At 43.7% G+C, this 26,102-nt stretch overlaps 1 protein-coding gene across 2 annotated transcripts in view; it reads left to right on the top strand.

Moving 5' to 3' along the window:
* Positions 1–26,102, top strand: part of LOC135908771 (phosphatidylinositide phosphatase SAC2-like) — a 233,472-nt gene that overhangs the window by 66,350 nt on the left and 141,020 nt on the right. For both annotated transcript variants that reach the window (XM_065440613.1, XM_065440612.1), the window contains exons 7-9: positions 7,979–8,363; positions 16,647–16,839; positions 16,899–16,976. In XM_065440613.1, the coding sequence (XP_065296685.1) occupies positions 7,979–8,363; positions 16,647–16,839; positions 16,899–16,976 (656 nt within the window). The remainder of the gene's footprint in view (positions 1–7,978; positions 8,364–16,646; positions 16,840–16,898; positions 16,977–26,102) is intronic.

Raw genomic sequence — 26,102 nt, 5'->3', positions numbered from 1 at the left:
CAACTACATAGATGGTGTAGGGGCAGCTGAAAACTTAGAGGAGTGGCGTCGCTGTGATTGGTAGCGATGTACATTTTTTAAACCTTATGAGAAATTAAAAATTTTACATGGAATGCTTAAATGTGTCACTTAATGATGAGAAAGACCTACCCTCACGACTTAGTACATTTGTACAAAATTTACATTGTTTCAGGCTCCCTTTAGGCCATCTAGCCGGAAATGATCACAAGGTAACTGTGGCAGGCCACAAGCTTCTCTTTCATGCAATCACTGACATTTTAGAGTTGAGAACAAGCGTGCAGTCTTCACACAGTGTCTGTCCAGTCGATCATCGGATCCACATCCACTCACTCTTTCAGGTTCACCCACACTACCACGTCTTCAGGAAATGCGATGCCTGCTGGCAGTTTTTTTTTTTTTGAAGAGTATGTAGGGTTTCAACTTGTGCCCATTGGCCAAGCAGCACAGAATTGCTGTTACCCTAGTCTTATTTGCAGAAAAAAGTATGTGTACCTTCTTTGTGCCTTGAGCTTGCACTGTGTACTTTGATGGCATGTAAAAAAAAAAAAAAATTATATATATATATATATATATATATATATATATATATATATATATATATATATATATATATATATATATATATATATATATATATATATATATATAAACGAGAAGGAAGGGGGTTAACCGAGGGGCCTGATTTTTATTAGTTCATCATGAGAAGCCAACAAACACTGACACCAAGGACAACATAGGGGAAATGACTTGTCCTGAATAAATGAAATGAAGAAACGATAAATTAGTGGAAATTAAAGTGGATGAAAAAACAACTTGCCGCAGGTGGGAGCCGAACCCACAACCTTCGCATTTCGCGTGCGATGCTCTACCAATTGAGCTACCGCGGCGGCGTTTCCCCATCCACTTTCTTGGGTATTTATGTTTCATATAGTTTTCATATTTAAATATAGGGGCATACCTTTTATTAGAATTTTTTTCAGTTTTGAAGTGCCACATGCTTTCATAATCTTTGATTTTTTGATTAACGCTTTCCCTGCCATGGGGAAAGTAGGTGTTTTTGTAGGTTAAGCCAGATCTTTTTTTCTGAAGGAACTACTGCACTAAATATTTTATGTAATACATACACAAAAGCAGAATGAATGCACTTTTCATGTATAAAAGTTTTATTAACGAGATGTATGTCATAAAAAAGATATAAATTGCCATTATCAAGATTATGGGATAAAATCGAACTAAGTTTGTAAAGACACACTTGTACCTACTAAGAAAGAAATGTGACAAAAATTATGAGATATAAAAATGTATTCTTGTCTAATAGGCACTATCTCCAAAAAAATCAAAATTTTTAAGTGAACAGGTATTTCACTACAAAAATTTAAGTGCAAGCACTACAGTTTGGCGTGCCAGGCTGTGGCTGCCCATCGTGCTGCAACAGCCCAGGGAGCCACCGACCTTCCCGTGGTCATCATTTGAAGACCCGGAAAGTTGGCTGGGAATGTATGAAAGGGTAGCTGCATTTAACAACTAGAATGGTGACAACATGCTGCGCCACGTCTTCTCCTCATTGGAAGACGCCGCCAGGATGTGGTTCGAGAATAGGGAAACCACCTTAACAGTGTGGGACCTATTTTGCCGCAACTTCCTACAGACCTTCACGAGTGTCGTGCGCAAAGAGCAAGCGCAATCTCTGCTCAAAACCCGAGGGCAACTGCCCAATGAGAACATCGTCATCGTCATGGAAGAGATGACCCACCTTTCCGACACACCGACCCAGAAATGTCCAAGAAGAAAAAATTCTGCTTCCTGATGTGGGGCATAAGGCAAGAACTTTTCGCCGGACTGATCTGCAACCCCCCGAAGTTTTTGACAGAGGCAATGATGATTGAGAAGATGCTGCAAATGCGCACCCACCAATACACCCGCCAAATGCTTTTGCCAAAGAGCGAAATTCAAGCACTGTGCTCCGATGAGCCCTGAGAGATCATTAGAACAATCGTACATGAAGAACTGTGCAGAATATTCCCTTCGACACACCCTCAACTAGTATCCATTGCTGACATTAGTATCCATTGCTGTCCAAGAGGAGCTTCAGCAATCACTTGGAGTCCCTGAATTGCCGCAGCCTCATCCGGAAGTGATGACCTATCTGCCGTAGTCTGCCATCACGCTCCCCCTCTGTTCCTGCGCCAGGGCCTGGTAAGGCTGCAGCCACTAGCTTGCCCTCCCATCACCCAGTGCAGCTACCCGAGGAATACAGATGTATGGTGCGCCCCAGACCACCACCCGCTCTGCTATCACTGCGGAGAAGCGGGCCACATCTACTGCCGGTGCCCATACAGTGACTTGGGACTACGAGGCTTCGTCGTCAACTCACCGGGTCCACAGCTTGGCAAACAACCTCGTGATATCGCTGGCTACATCGTCGTAACACCGTGGAGACACCGACTTTCTTTGCGTTTGCCATCACCAGGGCGCTACCTGTTGCTGCAGCACTGACTGTACACAGGACCAGCCTATGGCTGGTCCTTAAGCCCATGTCCGGAAAACTAAAAGCAGCAACCGATGGAAATGCAGATGCTGTACGTCGAAATGCCGAAGATCTTCTGACGACAACGCTTCAAAATATATCCTGGCGACGTAGAAACGACAGGCCATTATCTTGACGAAGCCTCGAAACCAAGGATGCGCAGACAAAAGAAGACCTCACGACGAGACGTACCAGCTACAGAACAACGCAACCCAGCTGTGATGTGACGCCACGACCCAATTGCATTGCAAGACAAAGAACAACCGACTTCGACGTGCTTATTGACGGCACACTGTCACTGCTCTAGTAGACACAGGAGCCGACTAATCCGTCATCAGTGGACCCTTCACTGCCAAGCTGAAGAAAGTCGATTACATGGGACGGCCCTCATATCCTGACAGCTGGAGGACATTATAATGCTGACTGGAATTTGCACAGCAAGAGTTACATTGCATGACCGGACTTTCATGCGATCTTCGTTATCCTTCAAGAGTGCTCACGCTACGTAATTCTCGGCATGGACTTTCTGAATCAACACGGCGCAGTTATTGACCTAAAGTTGAAGTGGATAACATTGACCACAGACCAAGTGATACTGCCGGGAAGGACTTCCAGTCAATGTGCCTTGAGAGTATTTGAAAACCAAATGAGCATCTCGCCTCACTCTAGCATTGTCATTTCCGTTGGCATGGAAACACCTGCAGACGTAGAAGGCGTCATCGAGGGTGACACTTTTCCTCGACTGAAATTTGCATTGCAAGAGCGATTGCTTAACTGCACAATGGAAAAGCGGAAGTGATGCTGACAAACTTGATCCAGGATTGCAAGCATATCAACAAGGGCACAACGATTGCATACATCCAGGAAATTACAGAAACCAGCAATCGTTTATCCTTTCGCATTCTGTTAGATCTACCTCAGCGATCTAAGTTCGGGAATCAGTCTTTGACATGGGGGGGAATCCAAGTCTTCCTGTGAGTAAGCAGCAACAGCTTAAAAGTCTGCTCCGACGATGCAGATATTTGTTTTCGACGTCATCATGTATTTGACAAACACTAGTTGCAAAGCATCGCATAATAACCGAAGAGTGTGCTCGACCACTTTGCCAGGGCCCTTACCGAGTTTCAACGCAAGAATGTGAAGCTATAAGGCAACAAATCAATGAAATGCTGTGTGAGGGCATCATCCAACTGTCGAAAAGTCCGTGGACATCTCTTCTAGTCTTGGTGAAGAAAAAAGACGGAACCCTACGTTTCTGTGTCGATTATCGTCGACTGAACAAGATAACGAAGAAGGACGTTTGCCCCCTACCGCGAATAGATGACTCATTGGATCAGCTCTGCAATGCTAAATACTTCTTGTCGATGGATCTCAAGACTGGCTACTGGCAAATAGAAGTCGACCAGAGGAATCGTGAAAATACCGCCTTCATTACGCCGGACGGGCTCTGTGAGTTCAAGGTCATGTCGTTCAGACTGTGCTCTGCACCTGCAACGACCCAGTGCTTGATGGACACGTTGTTAGCAGGGTTGAAGCGATAAACCTGTCGTGTCTACTTAGATTACGTTGTCGTCTTTGCCGGAGATTACAATGAACGCCGACTGTGTTCGCCGCTATCGTTGCAATTTGAGTGTAACGCGCTTGTGTGACATCCGTTTGCCCAATAAAACGTTAGTTTCATCATCCACAGTTTTGCGACTGTTTTCTTCATCGTGACTACAACATGACATCTGGTTATAGTAAACATAACATTTAGCTGGTCATGTTTATCTCGGTGAGTATTCTACTACTATAAGAAAACCAAGAATCCAAACGCTGAGACGCAGATACTGAGAGGCTACGATGAAGCAGAAGTTCACTTGACAGCTCGAAGCATATATTCTGATTGCAAAATATGTCAATGGTTGGCAAGATCAAGATGAAATGACATATTATGGACACACGTGTGATTTAGCCAACAGCTTGGTCTGCCTTGGCTCATAGCCGGCAAGCAACATGCCATGTCTTATGTGCACGGTGTAAAGCACACATTTGGGTTTTGCCATTGTTTATGTACCATGTTTCAGCACAACGACCCATCAATGGGCCATCAATATGAACAGGAGACCCTTTGCTGGCTCATCAGAAATATCACGCTTGGATTTATTTTGCATAGACCTGATTGCGATTTTGTTTCTGTCTATACCAGCACGTATACTTTTAACAAATGTTAAGTATAATCCCTTCATTCACGGCGTACACGCTTATGGATGCAACTTACTGTTGCCATTACTGTGCAGTGGTTGGGTTGCAAGGCATAGACAACGAACATTAAGCTTTGAGTAAATTGAACATTCTGCTTTCCTAAATTGGACCCATTTGACTTCTGACTGAAATTTATCGCTTCTGATGACCGCTTGATGAACACTTGGCTTCTGATGACTACCGTGTTTGACAAGGCGCTTGAAGTGGGGTGCTTTGGTAGTAATTACAAAATATTTTTTCCTCTTGTTGCAATGCTTCCACCCAATAATTAACCTGTGCATGTAATTTGAGTGGGTGATTCAATATTTTAAATGAAAAAGCGTAGCATGACTGACTGTACAATAAATGAATATTTGATTACTATGTAATTACAATGGCTCTTTATAAAGTGCACAGAGTCATGCTCATCCCACCTTGACTTGCTTTCTATGGAGTATTCAGCACCTTGGCATAAAATTATGTAAATTTCTCACATTTATTGACAATCGAACATAATTTGCGACTGAAGGGGATAATGAAGATATTTTCATGTTGGTTGCGAATTCGTTATAACAAGGTTCGACTGTAATACAAATGGTGCTCAAGTCAAACCCAGAATTTTTATTTCAGGATTAGGAAACATGTTTAGACACATGGAAGTGGTCCCATTTCTTAATGTAATCCCCTAACTGGCACATTTATCCCAGCTTTTCGGCAGTATATGGATTCCAGTTGTGTAGAAAGATTTGTGCTTGCATCACAGCCATGAGTGCACAGGTTGCTCGACCTCATTCATCTCTGCCGAAGTGTCGGCCTCCCAGGAACTCTTTCAGTGGTCCAAACAAATGGTACCACTTGGAGCGAGATAGGGACTGTATGGTGGATGCGGCAATAACTCCCAACCAAGATCCTACTAAATTCACATTGTGCAGTGCACTGTATTCTGCCATGCATTCCTGTATGAAGAGAACGCCCATGGTAATGAAGCCAAGACATTTCTTCCTGAGTGCACTGTGTGCACGCTGGAGAACCTTACTGTAGTACTTACAGTTTATGGTTTCAATGCTGGCAAGGAAATCAACTTGACTAATTATCTAATAAAGCAAAATACAAAAAATAGCGGGATACACTACATATAAAAGTGAGCAACATGCATTTGGTCGCGTCGTCTTAGAGTGCAATGGCATATCTTTAATCTCTGGATAAAGTTAGCTGAAATATCCTGTTTATCTAACCAACACTTTGTAATATGCTGGGCGCCCGGGCACAGAGACTTCAAGGGAAACATGCTTGTAGATAAATTGGCTAAATCCATTGTAATGAAAGCTAGCAGTTCAATAGCAGTTCCTGCCACGGACCTGAAGCCATTCCTACGTAAGAAACCGAGTAGCTATTGGCAACACTTGCGAGATGCTGAAATCTTGAATAAGCTCCACGTAATTAAACACCACTTGGGGAATTGGCCGCCGCTATCAAAGTCACAACGATGTGAGGTGCTCTTTTGTCGACTGAGAATAGGGCACACATTTGGCACCCATTCTTCTGTTTTAACTGGTGCTGAAGCTCCCGACTGTGGTAGATGGGCCGAAAGGCTGACAATCCTCCACACCTTGCTGTAGTGTCAGGAAGCAGAACCTTAATAGAAAAAGCACTTTCCTATAGCATACCAACAGCGTATCCCTCTTCATCCTGCACTGTTTCTTGGTGCAGAACCATTCCTTAATACCAAAACAGTGCTTAATTTTTTAAATGGTGTTCTGTTGCACATTATCAGCCCAAGAGATTCATCGCACACCTTCGCTCTAGAGGGTGCTGCTACGATAGTAGTGTTGTAAGGCACATGCCTCTGGGCCCTTGCACTCAAGGGCCCAGGTAAGGCGGTTGTGCTATTGGCAGTGACATTTTATTGTATTTTTCTCTTGTATAATATCCTTTATGGTCATAGGTCATATCACTTGTCATTGTCATTATATTAATGCCTATATATTTTACGCCATTTACAGCAAATGTTTTTAGACCTCTATACAGCCGTGTTACATTTATCATTTGTCATGTACCTACTTCATGGACTGCTTCATACCATTTTTCTGGGTGCCCTTTGGCCATCCCTGGCCCTTGTACCAATAAACTCCATAAATCATCATCATTATTATTGATACGTTGGCAATAGAGTGTGCATAAGTTTGTGCGGGAGGTGGGGTAGATGTGCGTGGATAATGTGCGATAAACTTGCTATGCCAGGAAGCAGCGCTACTCTATTTGTCTCTGTGTAACGAAAGTACTCGATCTTAGTGATATTCCGGTGTTGAAGTCCTTTCTCTAAAGGTAGTGATACAATGCTGATGGAACAGTAATTTTTTTTTTTTATTCTTGAGAAAATTCATGCATCGCAAAGGGCTGGCAATGCAGGCAATCATTATGTAGCAGTGGTTCGTAAACTTGGTCACAAAGATTAATTTCATTCCTTAATATGCCAGTCACTATTTTTACAGCCAAGTACTGCACATATCTTCCCTCTACCGTTCCACAATTTGCAGCATGAATGGAGCGCAGTCCATTAGCGATCACCCATTTGCATTTCTGACAACTGATAGTGCAGTATCAGGGCAAAAGCAGTAATGGCTTCGTATTCGTGTGCTTTTGCTGAGGCAACTTAAGGCGTACCACTGAAAGCACCACCTCATTCCTATAGAGAAAACTGCTCTGCGAAGAGGGTCTATAAGATTAAAAATTTTTTTGCGAAAGGGCCCATGCTACCCTGGTGCTGTTCCTGGAGGAGACTGGTCTGGGGTCACACATAACTGCACTGTGGGGCTGAGTGTCGCAATGCACAGCACTGTGCTGTCAACCGCACTTCTACAAACATTACTGTTCCACATGTATATTTTATGCATTGTATTTCTCTCCTTTTTCAGTCTTCAGCAGGTCTATTACTTATTTTTTTTTTCCTTCCTCGTCTTTTCTCTCCACTTCCATCTTTCTCACGGCTGCAGGACAGTTTCGGTGTCCACCAAGGAGTGAGACAGTTACGATGCCCACGGCTCTTTATTTCCTACCTCCTTCTTTTCCCCTTCTAGTAAAACAAACAGTCAATCAATCAATGAGGCATAGGATGACATTAACTGACAGGCCTTTGTCCTACAATAGACATAAGTAGGCTTCAGTGCCATCTTTCTAAGATGCAGGCTGATTCATTCACTCTTGCAGGGTGGTGACCACTGGGTCTTGCCTATTATTCAAGGCTTTGTGCAAGTTGAGCGCTGCCAGCTTGACCCCATCGATGACAACCAGCCAGAAGCAGCACTTTGCCAGGATAGTTCGGGTGCCTGGTTTGATGTGCAAAGTGCTGCACGTCCATTGGCCAAGGAGTTCACCATGACTTTAGTGTCACGGCGAAGTCGTTACCGAGCAGGAACACGTTACAAGCGGCGAGGGGTGGATGAAATGGGCAAGTGCGCCAACTACGTGGAGACTGAGCAAATTTTTGAGCATGCTGCCCATGTGGTATCATTCGTACAAGTGCGTGGCTCAGTGCCTGTCTTCTGGAGTCAACCCGGCTATAAGTACCGTCCGCCTCCACGTCTTGACAGAGGTGGGCATTTGTTTTCAAACATTGTAAGATGTTTAATGTACTCCACTCACCTGCTCATTTTATTCTTTCATGCAAGTGTTTACGAATTTGTCTGGTTTGATAGCGTACATTTAAATATGTACATGTAAGGGAAAGGATGCAGCATACAAGTTTGAACAGGCATTCTACAGAACAATGCTGTGTTTGTGAAAGGTCAGGCTTATAGACGCTGTAAAATCTCGATGGTACAGCTCTCATTTGGTTGGATAAAATGTTCGTATGAGCTTAATTACTATAGTTAACATATATGTGCGTAGAAGCAGCATAAATATGTTTATTAAATGTCTTTGTGACTGAAAAAGTCAGGCACAGTTACTGACCAATATTTCAGTCATGAATGTAACTGCAAGAATGTTGAAATATGATGTGGCAGTCTGGAAGAAGAAAAAAGCATTACAAAGGGGAATATTAATTTCATTGCTCTTTACAACACCAGCAGTATAGAAAGTGTTATAATCATTATTGTGCTTAGTGCAATAATATTTACTTGTTAGTTGATGAGAATCGTGTGTTTCACGTTCCTCTGACACGCAGTTGATTTGGGCTGTGCATTCTCACAAGGTGCGGATGCCACATGTGACATTGACTGTGCATTGCTGGCGGCTTAGGTCTTTTTGTCTGGGGAATTCATTTTGCAGCTTAGGTGCGTTTTCCCTATTCCGCCTAGTAAGCACAAAAAATAACATGGTAAATCGTACGTTGAGCAACACGAGAACAAGGTGAAAGCAGGAGCTAACGTTTCGGCAAATGGACTTGTCTTTTTCAATAAAAAACAAGCCCACTTGTTGAAATCTTGGCTCCTGCTCTTGCCTTGTTCTTGTGTTGCTCATCGTATTGAATTTCCATCTCCCGCATTCCCTGTGCTTTCCCTGAATGATAAATGGTAGGAAATCACAGTGGTTGCGAGCGAGTAACCTGTAGACCTGTACACTATTTTTAAGTAGCTGTCAGTTGAACCCATGTGCATTATCTCTGACTTGATTGCCCATGATTTATTACTGCAGAGCCAAAAGTTTGAGATGGTGATATCTAGCATGGAGGCTCCCTCACAGAACTTGTATTCACTCATTGTACTCGAATGCAATATCCAGGGACTGCTGCATGAAATTCAACCCATGCACATGAATTCATAATGATCCTGCTTATAATTATGTATAATATATGAGGACCGCATTTGAATCACACTATGAATTGGAGCTTACACTATGATTAGCCAAGATATAGCAGTCTACTGATATGCTGACTGTTTTTTGTGCAATTATCATAGCTCCATTATATGATGTTGATTATGACGGCAGGCATGCTGGCAGGCAGATGAACACAAATAAAAAAAAATATGGCTATTCACTAAATATGGGAGAAGAAGAAGAATGAGAAGGAGAAAGAAATAAGGAAAGAAACTATACAGATCCCACGCACTGTGGGAATCGATGTAAGCGAAGCTTTCTGTGCTGTTTGCATTCATTGGCGGTATTTGGCGGTGATGTTGATGGCCTATGACACTCGTTATGTGATGTGAAATGTTACATTGCCTGCTCCGCTTGTGTTTGTCCATGTAGTACACAGAACACAGAGACGCGCCATTAATTCACTCATTCCTCTACTGAAGTGAGGCCAAACGAGCAGTGCTTTCTGACGACACATTTTCTTTATTCCGTGTGATGTTAGTTGAACTGCCACGTATGCAGAAGGGTAAGGTTAATCACCTGTCTCCTGACTGCGTCGGTACGGGATTAGGTTGTACCCATTCCCTGCTTCCTCTCCTCTCTACTACCTCTCTAACATTATCCCTACCTTCTTCCTGGTCTGTCGTTGCTGTTGCATGTGAGCACGGAGGCAAGTGTGGCAGCTCCTACAATGCTTTTGTGGGGGGTCACGCCTAATTACGGCATCCAGAGGGCATGTTGCGGCCCTCAGGGAGCTTCAGAAGGCATTTTGGCATCTCCCAGGGCGTGGATGTCAGAGCGCATTGTAGACCCGCTCTACCGAAACCTTGTTGATGTCACCTATCTCGTCTCCCACTTCTATCTTATGGCCCGTCTGGACTTGCATGTTAGTCGGAACGTAACACTGCAGTTTCTGCAATGCTTTTGAGGGTGGTCACAGATAATTACAACTGTCAAGGGCCTATGTTGCAACACTTCGTGCACCAGAAGGCACTGTGCACATGCCACGCAATGGAGAGGTCCCAACAAGTTTTTTGTGTTGACTTACCACTCTGCCATGCTCCTGCCATGTATATACAAGCTCTGAACCATCCTCCGACACGGTGTGCAAGGAAAGAGCAGCGGCAGCAGCACTAGCACAAAAGTTAAAGGAAGAGGCAAAGAAAGCTTTGCTTTAACATTGTTTTTTTTGGTAGACTTGTTACAACTAAAGAAAGACACAACTTGGTGGATTGATGCAACTTAAAATCGGCTTTTGTATGGAACATCCTCATGTGTTCTGGGCCAAGCATAGGTCACCGAGACAATTCCGCATCCATCTAATGGGCCTATTGTGTTGAAAGTGGCTAGTGATGCAATAGTACTTGCAAAAGTGAAAGTGTGATAACACTGATAACATGCAGAAACAGTTGATAACAAAGAAAATCTATAGGGAAGATTCCTTGGAAATACCCCACTCCCAATCCTCTCGGCGGGTGACAGGAGGCGGCTGGCGTATGCGATTATGCGCTCTGCGTTACACTGCCATTGAACAAGTACAGCCCCAATTCCATGGCCACTGGCATCCGTGTGAAGTTCAGTGGCGGCAGATGGATCATAATGAGCCAGCAATGGGGGAGCAGTGAACAAGTGTACAAGGGCGGAGAAGGCATTGGTTTGAGCAAAGCCCCATGTGAAAGCAACGTTCTTCTTAAGTAAGTCGGTGAGTAGGTGTGTGGTTTTGGCAAAATTCTTGATAAAACAATGGAAATACGAGCATAGCCTGAGAAAGCGTCATACATCTTCGGTGCAGGATGGAACGGGAAAGTTCTGGACAGTGCAAATCTTGTCAGAGTCGGGTTGAATGCCAGTGGCACTGACGAGATGGCCAAGAACGGTAATTTGATATCCAAAGTGGCACTTGAATAAGTTCAATTGCAGGCTGGCATGTCGGAAAACAGCAAGAATAGCCAATAGACATGTTAGATGACTCGTGAAAGTTGGTGAAAAGTCTATGACATCGTCTAAATAACACAGACATGTGGACCATTTATAGCTGCAAAGTAAGGCGTCCATCATTCTTTCGAAGGTTACTGGGACATTACAAAGGTTGAACGGCCGGCATAACTTTGAATTGGTGGAGGCCATTGGTTGTTACGAAGGCAGTTTTCTCACGTTCCATGTCATCTATCGAGATTTGCCAATAGCCTGATCAGAGGTTTATCGATGAAAAGTACTTGGCTCCATGCATGCAGTCCAAGGCGTCATGAATACACGGCAAGGGGTAGACATCCTTTCATGTTATTTTGTTGCGGTGTCTGTAATCAACACAAAAGCGCCAACTGCCGTTCTTCATCTTGACAAGGACAACAGGCTGCAAGATGGCTCGCAGGCTGCAAGATGGCTGCACAGACTGCAAGATGGCTCGATAACGCCTTTAGTCAACATCTTGTCGACTTCTCATTGTATCACTTGTCGTTCAGCATGTGAAACACGGTACAGCCAGTGGCATATTGGATTGACATCTCTGGTGTAAATACGATGGGCGACCACTGATGTCTGAACTAAAGGGTAGCCGTCTAGGTCGAAAATGTCGTAAGTTTCTAAGAGACGTTGGAGGTCAGCAGCTTGTGCCGGAAGGAGGTCAGGTGCAGTCATCTTGCTAAGTTCATCTGTCAGAGTCGGTAAATCGGAAGTGGAAGGCGACGGAATTTCAGCGTCAAGAGCCGATATATCGCAATCGTTCACAGGCGAGATGTCACCCAAAGACATGCCTCTAGGAAGAATTTGAATCTAGCAGTTGAATTAAGGAGGGCTCGAAGTTCGATTGCCTATAACATTGAGCGTAGTATGGGGCACGGGCAAATTTCTTTCAAGTAGTATGTCTGCAGTGGGACATAGTACATAGACGCCATCAGGAACAGATGGGAATGACAGTAGAGGGACTTACGTACTGGCTTGAAGTAGCAGGCGGATGTCTTTGGGAGAGCATAACCGTGGTTGTGTGACTGGTGGACTATAGCAGCCATGGGACAGTTCAAGCTGAATGACACTAAACGCGCAATCAAAGAGGGCTGAATGGGACTACAAAAAGTCTAAGCCAAATATAACATTGTAAGGGCATTGTTCCTAAATGGCAAACAAAACAGTCGTTAGGCACCCCGCGATGCCAATGCAAGCGGTGCACATACCACGCACGGTAGGTGTTCCCCTGTCAGCAATGCGGAGGGTGTGTGATGCAGCGGGTGTGAGAACTTTGTTCAGGCGTCGGTGCAATTGGGCACTCATCACGGAAGCGTGCACGCCAGTGTAAATAAGTGTTGGGACACTGGCGCCATCGGCTAAAATGTCCATGAAGTTCTGTTTGGTCGGCAAAGTGATAAAAGGGTTTTGTGGTTGAGTCGTCAGTGCAGCGTCACCTCCAAGAGCTGCATTGCTTAGTTTTTAGGAGGCAGGTGTCGGGGCTGCAGTGGGGAATGGTGGGTGACGAGTTGGTGGCGGACGGAACTGGTGATGTCGGAATGACACTGAGGGGCTGTTCCAAGGAGCACGAGCGTCATTGTTCGGCTGTTGCGGTGCAAATGGAGGCTGGTAACGATGCTTGCTCTGTTTGGGGTGATAACAACTGGTGAAGGGTGGTCACAGAAAGGAGGAGATAGTACGGTTGTTACAACGGCGAGCAATGTGATCAATACGCTGGCAGGCAAAACAGATTGGGGATCGTCTGCGGTTCACCACTGGGCTGGATTTTGGTAGCATACAGGATATCGCGGACCAGTCGATGGACCTGGAGCGTTAGACAGCTATGAAGCAGCAACAGCATGTACAGAATGAACTCCAGGATTGGCGAGTTCTTCACAAATGGTGCTGTAGGCAAGTTGTTCAGTCCACTGGGGCGGGAAAAAAGAGCTGTAGGAGCCATGGCTTCAACTTCTTGCCGCACAATCTATGTCATTTCATCTGATGATGATGTTCGCTGCACTCCTAGCCTGTCGTCACAGGAGGATGTCACAGCTTTGTTTGGCAGACGTGCGAACTGCGTTGCAATGCGGCGGATCCTGGCCTGCTCAAAGCTTTGACACTCTTTTATGATGTCCTGTACTGTTTCACAATTTTTGCACATGAGCAGGTTGAAAGCATCGTCAGTGATCCCCTTCAATCTTGTCTGACTTAGCCAACCTTGTCTGACTCAGCCATATTGCTGTTGGCCTTATGACACAGAGCTGGCACGTCCTGGATGTAAGAGACATATGATTCTGTGGACGTCTGGGTGCGGGTCGCTAGTTCTTTCTTAGCGGTGCTTTCCGTCCGGCGAGACGGCCGAATAAGTCCCTCGGCTTTTGTTTGCACATGTCCCAGTCATTAAGGTTTTCCTCGTGGTTGTCATACCACACCGTTGTGCCTTGTAGATAGAAGACCAAGTTAGCCAACATAATCCCATTTGTTGTGGGCACTTATATGCTCATACGTGGCGATCCAGTTTTCCACGTCAAGGTGACTGGTGCCGCAGAACGTTCCTGGATCTTGCAGCTGAGCCAGCGCAACTGTCAGGGTTGTAGGCGTTGATGTGAGCCGTGCCATGTCAGGCCCTGCTTTGTCCATCATGTTGTCCAGTCCAAGGTGAAGACCACTGCGGAGCTCCATTGTTGTTTCTCGTGTGTACCCCGCACCTCTCACCAATTTGTTATGTTGCAGAAGTCATATATAAAGATGTATTTATAACATTTACTAGAGAGACAACAATGTATTAACAAGATGGCTGTCAAGACCGATTCCACCTCTACTCGTCATATCGTCTTCTTCTGACTGGCGCCACTCTTGGCTACTCCATAATAATATTTCAGTGCCATGAGCCCTTGATTTCACGAAGCATGTGTCACCGCCAAAATAACGCTGTCTCCACTTGCCCCCGTCTAGCCTCTGCAAGCGAAATTTCTTCCCTGCGTTCTCTCATACCGGAGCTGGAGGATCACGGGACGCATACGTCATGGCTCCGCCTTCCTTTTTTTTTTCTTTTGACTTTTTCCTTCGCGGCTCACTTCCGCGGAGTCTCTCACGTGAGCTGTTGTGTTTGTGTCATTTCACATAGCGCATAAATTTGTGTGCTGTGCACGGGAATACCTGACTAGTCAGTACTACACAAACACTGAGGCTACGCAAGTGTATCACAGAGCATGATTGCATGCTGGAACATGGTATAAAATGACACAGTTTTGCTCTCTGTGCGTACGACAGCATGACATGGGAATAAGCAGACAAATAGGAAGTACATCTCTCTTGCTACAGTACGAAGTAAAGCAATGACACGCAGTCATTTGGTTTGTAGATTTAATTATTTCGCTATACTTTAATTGGTCTTTTGACGCAATAGGTCAAACAAAGAACTGCTGCTGCCTTGAATAGTAATTGTCAAAGTCATGTGCCACTATAAGTGATGTCACACCACTGCCACGTACGTAGGCGCACTTGCGCGATAAATGTTCACTCTCCAGCTGTGAGTGCAGTGCCCACGAGGAGAAGGGCAAACGGCATTTGGTTTGAAATTTAAACTCTTTCCACACCGCGCAGGGATGTAATACTTAGCAGGCATGATCGTTAGTGTGCGTTGTATGCACTGTGCTTGTCACCTCAAAATGGCCACCTGGTGAGGGGCCCTTTAAGACCCATGAAGCAATCATGATCTTACCTAACAGAACTGTATTTGCTAACCAGTGAAGACAATCAGAGGTCAGAGATATCGGAGATCAGTGCACATGAACACCTACATCAGCACACCGCTATTTTCCATGTTCTCTTTTCAGTTTGCAGTTTTCTGTTTCAGCCACATAGGCTGCTGCATATGACGACTTATCTGTATGTAGCACATGGCTATGCCGTGTAAAATCGGCAGCTATGCTGCCAGAGAGCGCCCATGCACAGAAGACCAGCTCTGAGAGCCCTGAGTTAGTTATTCCATGAACAGAATACAGTCTTTATACCAGAAAATGGGCGCCACTACTTTATTGGCCAATTTCTGGGTGGGGAGCTTCTTCGCTCGTGGGGTCCCATTGTGACGCCATTCTTTCATAGTTGTGGAGTCATGTTTCATCCTAAGTCACTAACCTAGCCAAAAAAAGTCCTGTGTAGCATCAAAGTAAGCCAAAATAGTTTTGAATGCTTCAACTATTGTTCCTTCTTCTGATTTGCTGCTCAAACATTTTGCATCCACCTGTTGAAAGCTTGTGCAAGTCTAGGATAGCCAAGAAACCCAACATGCTTCCGTGAGATGACCTGTATCTGGGCTATCTTTTTTTTTTGCAGGTATTTTTCGATTCTTAATAATCAGCTCATGGCACAGCATCGCAGATTGCCAGTTCATTTGAGGTTAGGGGCCCTCCACTGCTGTGCTCATCTTCAAAGGGGAAATGCCCAGTCTTGAAATGAGATATTGAAGTTCTGACAGTGTTGTACGAAGAGCACAGTGTTTGTGACATTTCAGTATGAATGCCCTTTGCTGATTTTCCCTGGAGAAACAAAAACTTCATGTGGGCCTTTACGCCCAACGATGTGAAACTTGCTTGTGTCTCTGCTATTACACCTACCCACTGATAGAAAAAACAGTTTTAAAAATTGCAACCATCTGATATTTGCAAAATTACATACTAAGATATTAGTTTAAAAGAACAGACTGATTGGCTTGCTGGTACAGCATAACTGCGCTTTACCCCAAGGTAAAGCGCAGTTATGGCTGTCATTTGGCCCACATTCGTTTTTCTATTTTATCGGGAAGGGTGCAAAGCCAGGAACTTATCTTGTATAATTGGTATTTTGACTATGTGGCTGCACTATAAGCTGTATGCATATACATTGACTTCTATGGGAGGGTAAACAGGAGTCCAAAAAAACGCATTATATCTGGTCCAGCACTATAAGTGGTTACGTTATAAGTGGTCTGTACTTACTTTGCTATCGCTATCAGTGCTTAGTCTTTGGAGTAAAAATGTGACTTTTTATTTTACTTTCTAATTAGCCACCTTGCACCTAAGCAAACCTACTATGCTTACAAGCTGAAATTGAACTTCGACAAGGTTTTTATTATTTTTTCTGTTTCCATTTACAGATGAAGAAGAAACAAAACAAGCCTTTGAGAAACACTTTGTTGAGCAGATAGCACTCTATGGGAGCCAGGTTATAATCAGCCTTGTGGAACAAACTGGAAAAGAAAAACTTCTTGCAGATGCATACCTGAATCATGTTCTTCACCTGGATTGCCCTGAACTGACATATGTCAGCTTTGACTTTCATGAATATTGGTATGTAAAGGACGGTTACTTGGTGAAAAGTTATTCTAAATATATATTATTTGTTGCAGTAGAGGTATGCGTTTTGAGAATGTTTCAGTTCTCATCGACGGTATCAAGGATTTGATTCGTGACATGCGATACTGCTGGTAAGCATGCCTGCTCTTTATCCATTTTCACTTCTGAAACAGAACTTTTTTTTTGTGTGTGTGTACGTGCATGTATGTATAAGCATGCCTGCTCTTTATCCATTTTCACTTCTGAAACTGAACTTTTTTTGTGTGTGTGTGTACGTGCATGTATGTGTGTGCGTGCTTGCAGACATGATCATTATGCCACATCTGTGTTGTGTCTTGCTGTTCATAACTGAAAAGGCATATAGGGGCAATTTTAATATGGATGTTGTTTTTAATGAATGACACAAGTTGTAAAGTAAAAAAAAATATTGTTTCATGGACTTATCTAGTTTTGCTTGCACTAGTATGTTAAGACATCCTGATTTTACATGTCAAAGTGAAAATTTAGACAATAGAATAAAATGCATCTAATGCAGTCGTGGTGGTTAGAGAAACTTCAGATTTTGTGCCTCAGCTTTGACCATTTCAAAGAGGTTATAGCTGAGCTTGCACTTCACTCAGCTAAAAAAGTGAAGTCAAGCTGGCAGAATAAAATGGAATGCAGGATAGTAAAGGGGAAGAAGTAAAAGCCATGGTTTTTTAGGAGTGCAGGAACAGGATTGTTGCATCAGCATGCACTTGTAGATTAGAGACTGTAGTGAGGAGAATTGCTAAAGGGCGACATGATGTCTTGTTGCTTTTGATATGGTTTTCTGCATTGCATATCTTTTCATGGGTTTGGGCTACCAGCTCTCCTCATTTTCAGGCTCTGTGTGATCCTAACCAAATTATCAGCTAATCTGATGAGTGGGCTATGCAAAGTTCTGTTCTAGGTGGATAGAAATACGCAGGTTGTTTACTGTTGCTTATACCGTATAAAACACAATAGCTGTTGCAATTACTGATTTGCACTTCGGGCAAAACTTTCCATGTTTTCCATGTTATCATAATGTGCAGGCTGTCCCAGCTAACTTTAGCCAATGTTCAAAAATATGCTAGACCACTCTGGAGGTGAAATGCATGTTGTTGGCTATTGTATGGAGCAACTGATCTATTTTTTGGATTCTGCCTAATTGCATAATTAGGCAAGAATAATTCAGCATCATCATCATCATCAGCCTGGTTACGCCCACTGCAGGGCAAAGGCCTCTCCCATACTTCTCCATCAACCCCGGTCATGTACTAATTGTGGCCATGTTGTCCCTGCAAACTTCTTGATCTCATCCGCCCACCTAACTTTCTGCCGCCCCCTGCTACGCTTCCCTTCCCTTGGAATCCAGTCCATAACCCTTAATGACCATCGGTCATCTTTCCTCCTCGTTACATGTCCTGCCCATGCCCATTTTTTTTTCTTGATTTCAACTAAGATGTCATTAACTCGTGTTTGTTCCCTCACTCGATCTGCTCTTTTCTTATCCCTTAACGTTACACCCATAATTCTTCTTTCCATAGCTCGTTGTGTCGTCCTCAATTTAAGTAGAACCCTTTTTGTAAGCAAGAATAATTAATCATCTTCAAAAGTATTAACTTTAAGGCGAAGCTTTCAGTGAGGAAGCTGTAGAGCGTTCTAGGAAACATCTAATTCAGCAGCTTCTAACTTTGTATTTGTTGCATAATATTTTGTTTTCTGCACCCTACATAAAGTCGGTGAAATTTGTACTAGAGTGGCAACATTATTTTTCATTGTTTATTAAAGTAACTGTATCGTTTTTTTTTTCTAATATGTACACTCCAGACCTTGTTATGTTGTACAATGCTTTTAATACTTGTATAAGATAGGCATATAGTTTTTCACTGTCAATTAATAATGTATGTCTATTATGTTTTTATATGTTCTATATACTCTGTTAATCTTATTGTAACGCCCCCCTTACCCAATGCCTCATACTAGGCCTGTAAGGACATTGTTAAATAAAATAAATAAAATAAAATGAAATATGAAAAAAAAAGCACATGGCATGCTTGCTGACACATCATGATTGGAGTGCTCTCATACGCGCTATGTATGAAGGAATAGTGCAATGAGCCTGGTGTGGTGCCTGGTGCGCTTATCGCTACTATGAACTACCACAAGACAAGCACACCACTAGTGAAGATAGCACAGCCGTTGCCTGCATCATCACTGTCATTTTTCAAGTGGCATTACACCAGGAAAAATGTACAGCTCATTCATGAATGGCACCTTTGAAAGCACAACAATCGCAATGTGAAAACAGGCATGTCATGTGCTTTTTTTTAAAAATATTTTGTGGGCTTTCTTTAGGACACAAAAATAGATTACGTAGTAATCAGGAACTTGAAGCTGGTTGCGCTCTACAACTTCCTCATTGGAAGTTTTGCCCTAAAGTTCATATTCATACTTGAAAAGTTCATCAATTAATCTTGACCAATTATGCAACTATGTGGAATACAAAAAAACTGTGAGTTGCTTCATACAATAGCCAAATATACGCACTTGCATCACATCCTCCTGGAGTGCTTTGGCATATTCTTTACCCTTGGCTAAAGTTAGCTAGGACATTCCGTATAGCCACACAACATTTAAGTGTTGTTTTCTTGTGTCCAAAAAGGGGTACAAGAAATCTCATTTCGCATTTATACTGTGTTCATATGTTTAAAATTGTTTTATGGTCATGCACTTGAATATCTGTGAAATGCAGTTATCTATTTATGATTGCAGAAAAACAAAAAAATTTCCTGCAGACACATTAATATAAAAACATTCAGAGTATTTCAACTTCTTCAAACGACATCATTTATATACGCAGGTCTACCTACCTAATTGCGCTCTACAGTTATTAACGAGTAACGTACTACAAAAACAGATTTCTTCGCTACTCCATGCTACAGACATATTTCAGTGATGGTGAAACTTAGAGAGTAATACAGTTAGTTGGCTGTCACAACAATGACCAGACAGTGTGTCGACATAATGAATCACTTAATTATGAAAAGAACTTCTGACACTATTGCATGGGCAATGCAAATGTTACTTAAAAACCCAGCACTTATGAAATAATTTAACAAAGGGCAAGAATAGGAAACAAAGCTAATATATAGAGCCCATTAACACTTTAAACATGTTGTAAAGAAAGAAAAATGTAATATATATATATATATATATATATAGTTGGAACATTGACACGAAAGACAGCATAGGGGAAATTATCTGTAGTTCTTAATTAGAAAAAAAAAGATAAATAAATGGAAATGAAAGTGGATGAAGAAACAACTGGCCGCAGGTGGGATATGAACCCATGTCTTCGCATTACGCGTTCGGTGTTCTTCTTTTGTGCTGACTAATAAAAATGGGGCTCCTCGGTTACCTTTCTTCTCGTTCAATATAAAAACCTATATACATACATGTAAAGAAAACAGTTTATTAATCATAAATAGTACAACGGGCAAATTTAGGGCCAGATGATGTAGTGGCTTAGTTTATCATGCAATGTGCAGTCTGACATGTGGCTATGTTAAAGGAGTACTGACACAAAAATTTTAACTCGAAATAACTGGTAGATTATTTTGCTGCAAGCTCACAGGCATCATCTGTAAAATATCAAGAGCAAACACAGCTTAGAACACACTTCAATTTAATTTTGAAGGTCATGTGAGCAACGAATCAGAAAGCGCAGCACCTATTGATGTAGTCACGAGCGTAGGTCCTATTTCTAAACAATTTTATGTCACGAGGTTTGGCGATTGATTTCTGTTACATGCAACGTCATTGGCTTGTCTGGCCAACGCCTCCTCTATTTTTTTAAATGCCAGTGCGATCGCTCGCTCCCCAATGGGAGCCGTTGGTGCACCTTAGTTCAGTGACTTGCTGCGATGCGACGCTACCCACATGGTATGACTAATTTAAATATGCCTGCTTGCATTATGTGGGCATCTGAGCACCAGCCGCTGCTGTTTCGAATGAGAAGTGGTAGACGCTCTGTCCGTGCACCTGTCAGCTGTCAGGTTATCACGCATCTGTCAATCTTCCTCCAACTTCCGCCGTGAGGCGCCACCCAGATTGTACTCTCCCCCATGACCGTAAAGCAGGCGCAAACGCTGGCTGATGAGGGAGAGTAGAAAAGGGCGATAGGAAAGGGTGGTGAACGGTTGGATCGGCCGCATCTGGCTGGCATTGAAAAAAAATAGAGGAGGGGCTAATCTGGCTGTATGGAAGACGTTTCAGCACTGTTTGCATTAGGTGTCTTGCACTGACCGCACACGAAGCATATGTGCAAACTTCTTACCCATTACGGATTACAAGGTTGCTGATGCGGTGGCTTGCAGTAGTAAAGCTGGTGCCGACATTTTGTGACAATTTGTTCACCTATACTCTGTTTCTGTAGTTCTGTGCATCAGAGCCACACTACGCGACCTGTGAGTGTATGTTCTTTCACAGTGAGATGTAATGCCACAGTTCGGAACCTGTTGCGCTAAATGGCCTTAACAAGTGGTCCTATTGGCAGGTGCTTACTTGGAGGCTTCTCTGTAGGTCGCAGGGTGGTTTATTATGCGATTTTGCTTTGTTCCTAAATAAAATATTTATTGAGGCTTATGATACTGAAAATAGAGTGCTACACTTATTCAAATGAAAAGGTGTAGAGAACGAAAAATTGAATGCTAGCCTGCCATACACACAGTAATTTGCATTTAAAAAGTACTGTGGCTAAATTCATATGTGCACTTGGTACAGCCACAACACTGCGGAGGACTCCCTCCTAGGTAGTGCTTCGTCCTTCGCAAAAATGGCATTTGGAGACCTGTTTGTGTGGTATCGTTCCAAGTTCCTCTTTTACTCAAAAGGAATGAATAAATTGGCATTGAACATGCTGGGAACTCCGCGGAAGTAGTGCAGTAAATGTGCATGAATTCTATTTAAAAGACGGCTGCACTTGCGTATGTCAGCGAGCACACTGTGTATGAGTGGATGTTACAAGAGGCATCAAGAGATGGCAGCACCATCCCGTGCAACACGCTGGCCGAGTGCTCCTTCTGAACTCACCACATCCGCCATCTCTGCAACCCTCCTCCTCGGTGTCTCAAGATATCTTGGAAGATGCATGGGATTTTGGTGTCGGAGCAAATATGGGGCGAATTTTCTACTGCTGCGATCACAACAGCTGATCTTGCTGTGCAGTTGCAGTCTTAGTAGATGCTGCGGCCGCCTACGCTGCAGCGCTTGCTGTTAGCAGACGACAAGGCACGGAAGAGCACATTTAAGACGTGTTCGCCCCCTGATTGGTCGAAGAAGCCTGTAGCTTCCATAGTGCTGCATGGAACTACTGAAACAGAATATACAATGCATTAAATATTTTTTTCTTTTTTGTTGCATTGGAGCTATTGTCGAAGATAATTATATTATACAAGTATGGTGCACTAACGATTGTGTTGCTGCCAAAGCTTTACATTAGCAGTTAGGTAGAATATTTAAGTTGCAATATTAATTTTGTGTGCTCTCTGGTTAGACACTGGGTCACTACATATCTCTTTGAGCGTTGTTCCAGCTATACACCTCTCTGGTTACCCAGAAAAATACAAAAGTAAGAAGTTGGCGGACATGCTAAAACATGGCAAAAACTATCTAATGCCGGCATCATGCTGAGTAGTGGACTTCTAAGTATTACAATTGTGCAGCAATGCACAAGTTTCCTGCCAAACTAGCACCAAACTAAACGAGAGCACAGATGGCATGGTAGAATGTGTGGAGACCTTCTTTCTCATATTTGTCTGAGCGTCGTGCACATGCTTGAGTTGCAATGGAGATATCTGAGGACTTTCGCTTCTTCGAATTTGCCTTTTCCTAGATACTACAGTAGCCTGGAAGGGGGCGCGCTTTGCTTCATTTGTCCCTAGCCGAGTTGCACTATTTGGCAGCAGAAAAATACTCGGGTATTGTGGCACTGTGTCAAAGTGTTGAGTTCGTGACTGGGAAACTCTCAATTTGAATTGCATGTTTGGTAGACTTTTCTTGGGGGGTGACTGGCGTAGGTAGTTTTTAGCGGTCACATACTAATGAATAATGACACGTTGTTATGCAAATTTGTTTTGTGGTAAAATATTCATTTGCAGATTATATTTAAGTTCTTGTTCGTGGCTGGGCAGCACATATGCAGAGCATGCCCGTGTGTGTGGCACATACTCCTCCCGTGGCCCATGGCTGTGGCACTAACAGCTCCAACGACGCACTGCGAAGTGGCAAACCTTATGCTTACACGAACCAACCACTGACGACTAACAACTGCCACTTTGCCATTATGGACTATGTATCAGCCGTTGTACAGTAATTCTGTTTCGACAGAAGTTTAAAGGGGCTCACCAACACTTTTTATCGAAGTCAAGAAATGCATTGAATGTTAAGGTACGCTATTTTAAAAATACTTTGCAGCAAAATGTACTTCAATGCATTCAGCAGAAGCGGAGTTTCTGGCAATCAAAGATCCCCTCTGCGGTGCTTCCACTCCTTCTTCAATGGCTTGCACTGTGAAGGCTACCACTGTTGTGCCTGGCAGCCCTTCTGGACCAAGGATGCTTCACCGTCAAACCTGCAGCTATGGAACACTGTTGTGACATCTCCCCTGCAGGCAATTGCGCTCTGACCACCAATGTCCATGTGGCATCCCTGCTTCTGCATTCCTCAATTAGCTGTGCTGCGATTCGATGTGGTCTGGGGAACTCGAAGTAGGCGCAGGAAACAGCCCCATATCTAACACAGAGCGCTTCATCGCCGCAGCAGATGCTCACAGGCCCGCAACAAGTTCGCTACATGGGACCTTTGACCCCCGCAACTCCTCGTTCTCGTGCTTGGTGGACCGCTTACCAGTTAGCCCTAGCGCAGCGGGCGTGCGTACTCGATTGGTCTTGCGGTGAACCTTTGCCCATAAGCACTGTGACTGTCGCACTGTGCTATATCTTGAGTGAATAAACCCGCGTTTGTTGGTGATCTGACTCTGGAGCCTTCTCTGCCCCATGTCGGAGAGTCTACGAGATCTGCTGTAGCGCCTTTGTGCGTTGCGGAGTGGAGGAGTGTCGTGCCCTTTCCTGACTGTTGCTTGTAGGGTGAGCCTTGTGCAAACCCATCTCCACAACACTGACCTTTGAGAGGGAGAAAGGTACCCTCTCAGTCCAAGCGCAAGTGCATGTTCGTGAATTATGATGGACCCAGGGTTCCTGGATTGGTGCAATCCTGGCCCACCGCATGGAGAAAGGGAAAAAGGCGATGAACCTCGACTTGGCTAGTCAAGCTGGTGCACCGAGGAATGCTGCAGTCTATTGACTGAAGTCCTTGAATACTGTAAATACCTGCATAAACCTTTTCTTCCTTCCCTCAACTTGTCCTGATGACTGCCCTGGCACCGCACCAACTTGAGATCACATCGGCCACACAACCCCAGTCCCAACACCGCAGAGCAGGATGGTACCCACATCGCTCCGCCTACAAAACGTCGCTGTGGCGATCGGTTTAAATTTAAATTTGGATGTTCACATATATACTTCCGATTTTGCTGCCTATGACATGCCAAACTCAGGCTTACGATTGAGTTCACGGTGTTACATAGATAGATCTGTGTGGTTGTAGTTTTTTGCACTGAGTGGCATGATTAGCACTTACCTTTCGCACTTATCTCTACAGCCAGTCACACAATTTTCTAGGCTTGAACAAAACATAATCTTTATGTTAGCTCGTGCGAGTACGCCGGCAGCACACATCAGCTCGGCAACAGATGCGACACTCTGGACTCATGTTGAAAAGATTCCTAACATAACGAGCTTGAACCATGATGGTGACACACCTTGAAGGTGTGCAACTTGTGAAGTAGACAACCTGTTCCAGTCAATTGTTGGTTATTGGGCTTGCTCGGCACACACCTGTAGCCCCGCTACTCATGGAGACTAATTAGAGCACACAGTTATCCTTAGCATCTTGATGGAGCTTGCAGTGGTTGTAGTATCTACACTACACAGAAGACGCAGCTACATGCAAGTGTAGTTAAATGCATTGCATATAGCCAGTAAGCACAACATTTGCTATGTGCACAACAGGGCTGGAGTAGGTGCTTGTGCTCATGTGCTCCAGTCTGGCCATGCCATATGGTGTGAACTGGCTTTTTCCTACACCAACTTGACCGACAGATTAACCAGATTCAAATTAGGCATTTTGAGGCGTTTTCAGTAGCTCAATGTGAAGCTATGTCTGCTAATCTGCTAAGTCGCCTAGCCAGGGGTGACTAGAAACAAGCACGTGCTGGCAACTGTATGTGTGATCTGACCTAAAGTGTTCAAAACTAATAAACGTTAGCAAGGACCGACGGCTACAACATCAATAAGCACTGTGGCCAATGTTTAATTCCTACGTGTTCAGCTGTGGCTGAGCATGAACAGATGATATAGGCAGCTTTTTCCGGAAGTACGTATTTGTTATCTAAATTCGAAACGCCAATTTTTGCTTACTTCAGCTTGTTTAGTAAACTGCGTTAATAAATATACACAGTAGCACTAGGAAGAAGCGCACTAATCCAAACTTGGTTGCAGGGGTAGTGTTAAACTGAGAGGGGACGAAAGAAAGATGCAAAACAGTAGAATAAGTGCTCACTCTCATTTTACAAATTTTGTTAGAAATACATTTGTCCAGCACTTTGTCCATCATTTTGTGTCTTTCATCCCTTGTCAGTTTAGCGCTACCCTAAAACCATGAAGAGCTACTAACTCGCCCAGTGTACCATTCTCCTTGATCCAAACACTCTTCTTGATTGCCGTCAGCTATTGGCCAATAGCAGCCGTCTGTGGGAATATGCTAAATTACAAAATATGGCAGCTGCCGGCAGCTTCGAAATTGGTAAGAAGGCTTTGTTTGAAAGGAGAGTATTTGAGAAAAAGGAGACTTAGCACTCCGTTTATGAGCTCCACACGCCGCGCATGACTGAAAAATTTGGCTGAGATGTTCACCGCAGTGTATGCTATCAACGGACTGTTGTTCTTTTTATCAAGCCTGAAGAATGGTTCAGGAACGAGGAAGCAAAGTGCACCCTACTCCATAGTATAAAAGTAATGTACATTAGAATCAAGAGCCTCCAGCAAGAAACCCCTAGATATGGCATAAGTCTCCAACAAAAATTCCCGGATATCTCTCGCAACTCATGCGTGTGCGTGATCGCTTCGGAAATT

Source organism: Dermacentor albipictus, chromosome 1 (genome assembly GCF_038994185.2).
Source record: "Dermacentor albipictus isolate Rhodes 1998 colony chromosome 1, USDA_Dalb.pri_finalv2, whole genome shotgun sequence".
Taxonomy (NCBI): domain Eukaryota; kingdom Metazoa; phylum Arthropoda; class Arachnida; order Ixodida; family Ixodidae; genus Dermacentor; species Dermacentor albipictus.
The sequence above is the reverse complement of the archived record's forward strand: the minus strand, read 5'-3'. Positions and strand labels throughout refer to the sequence as shown.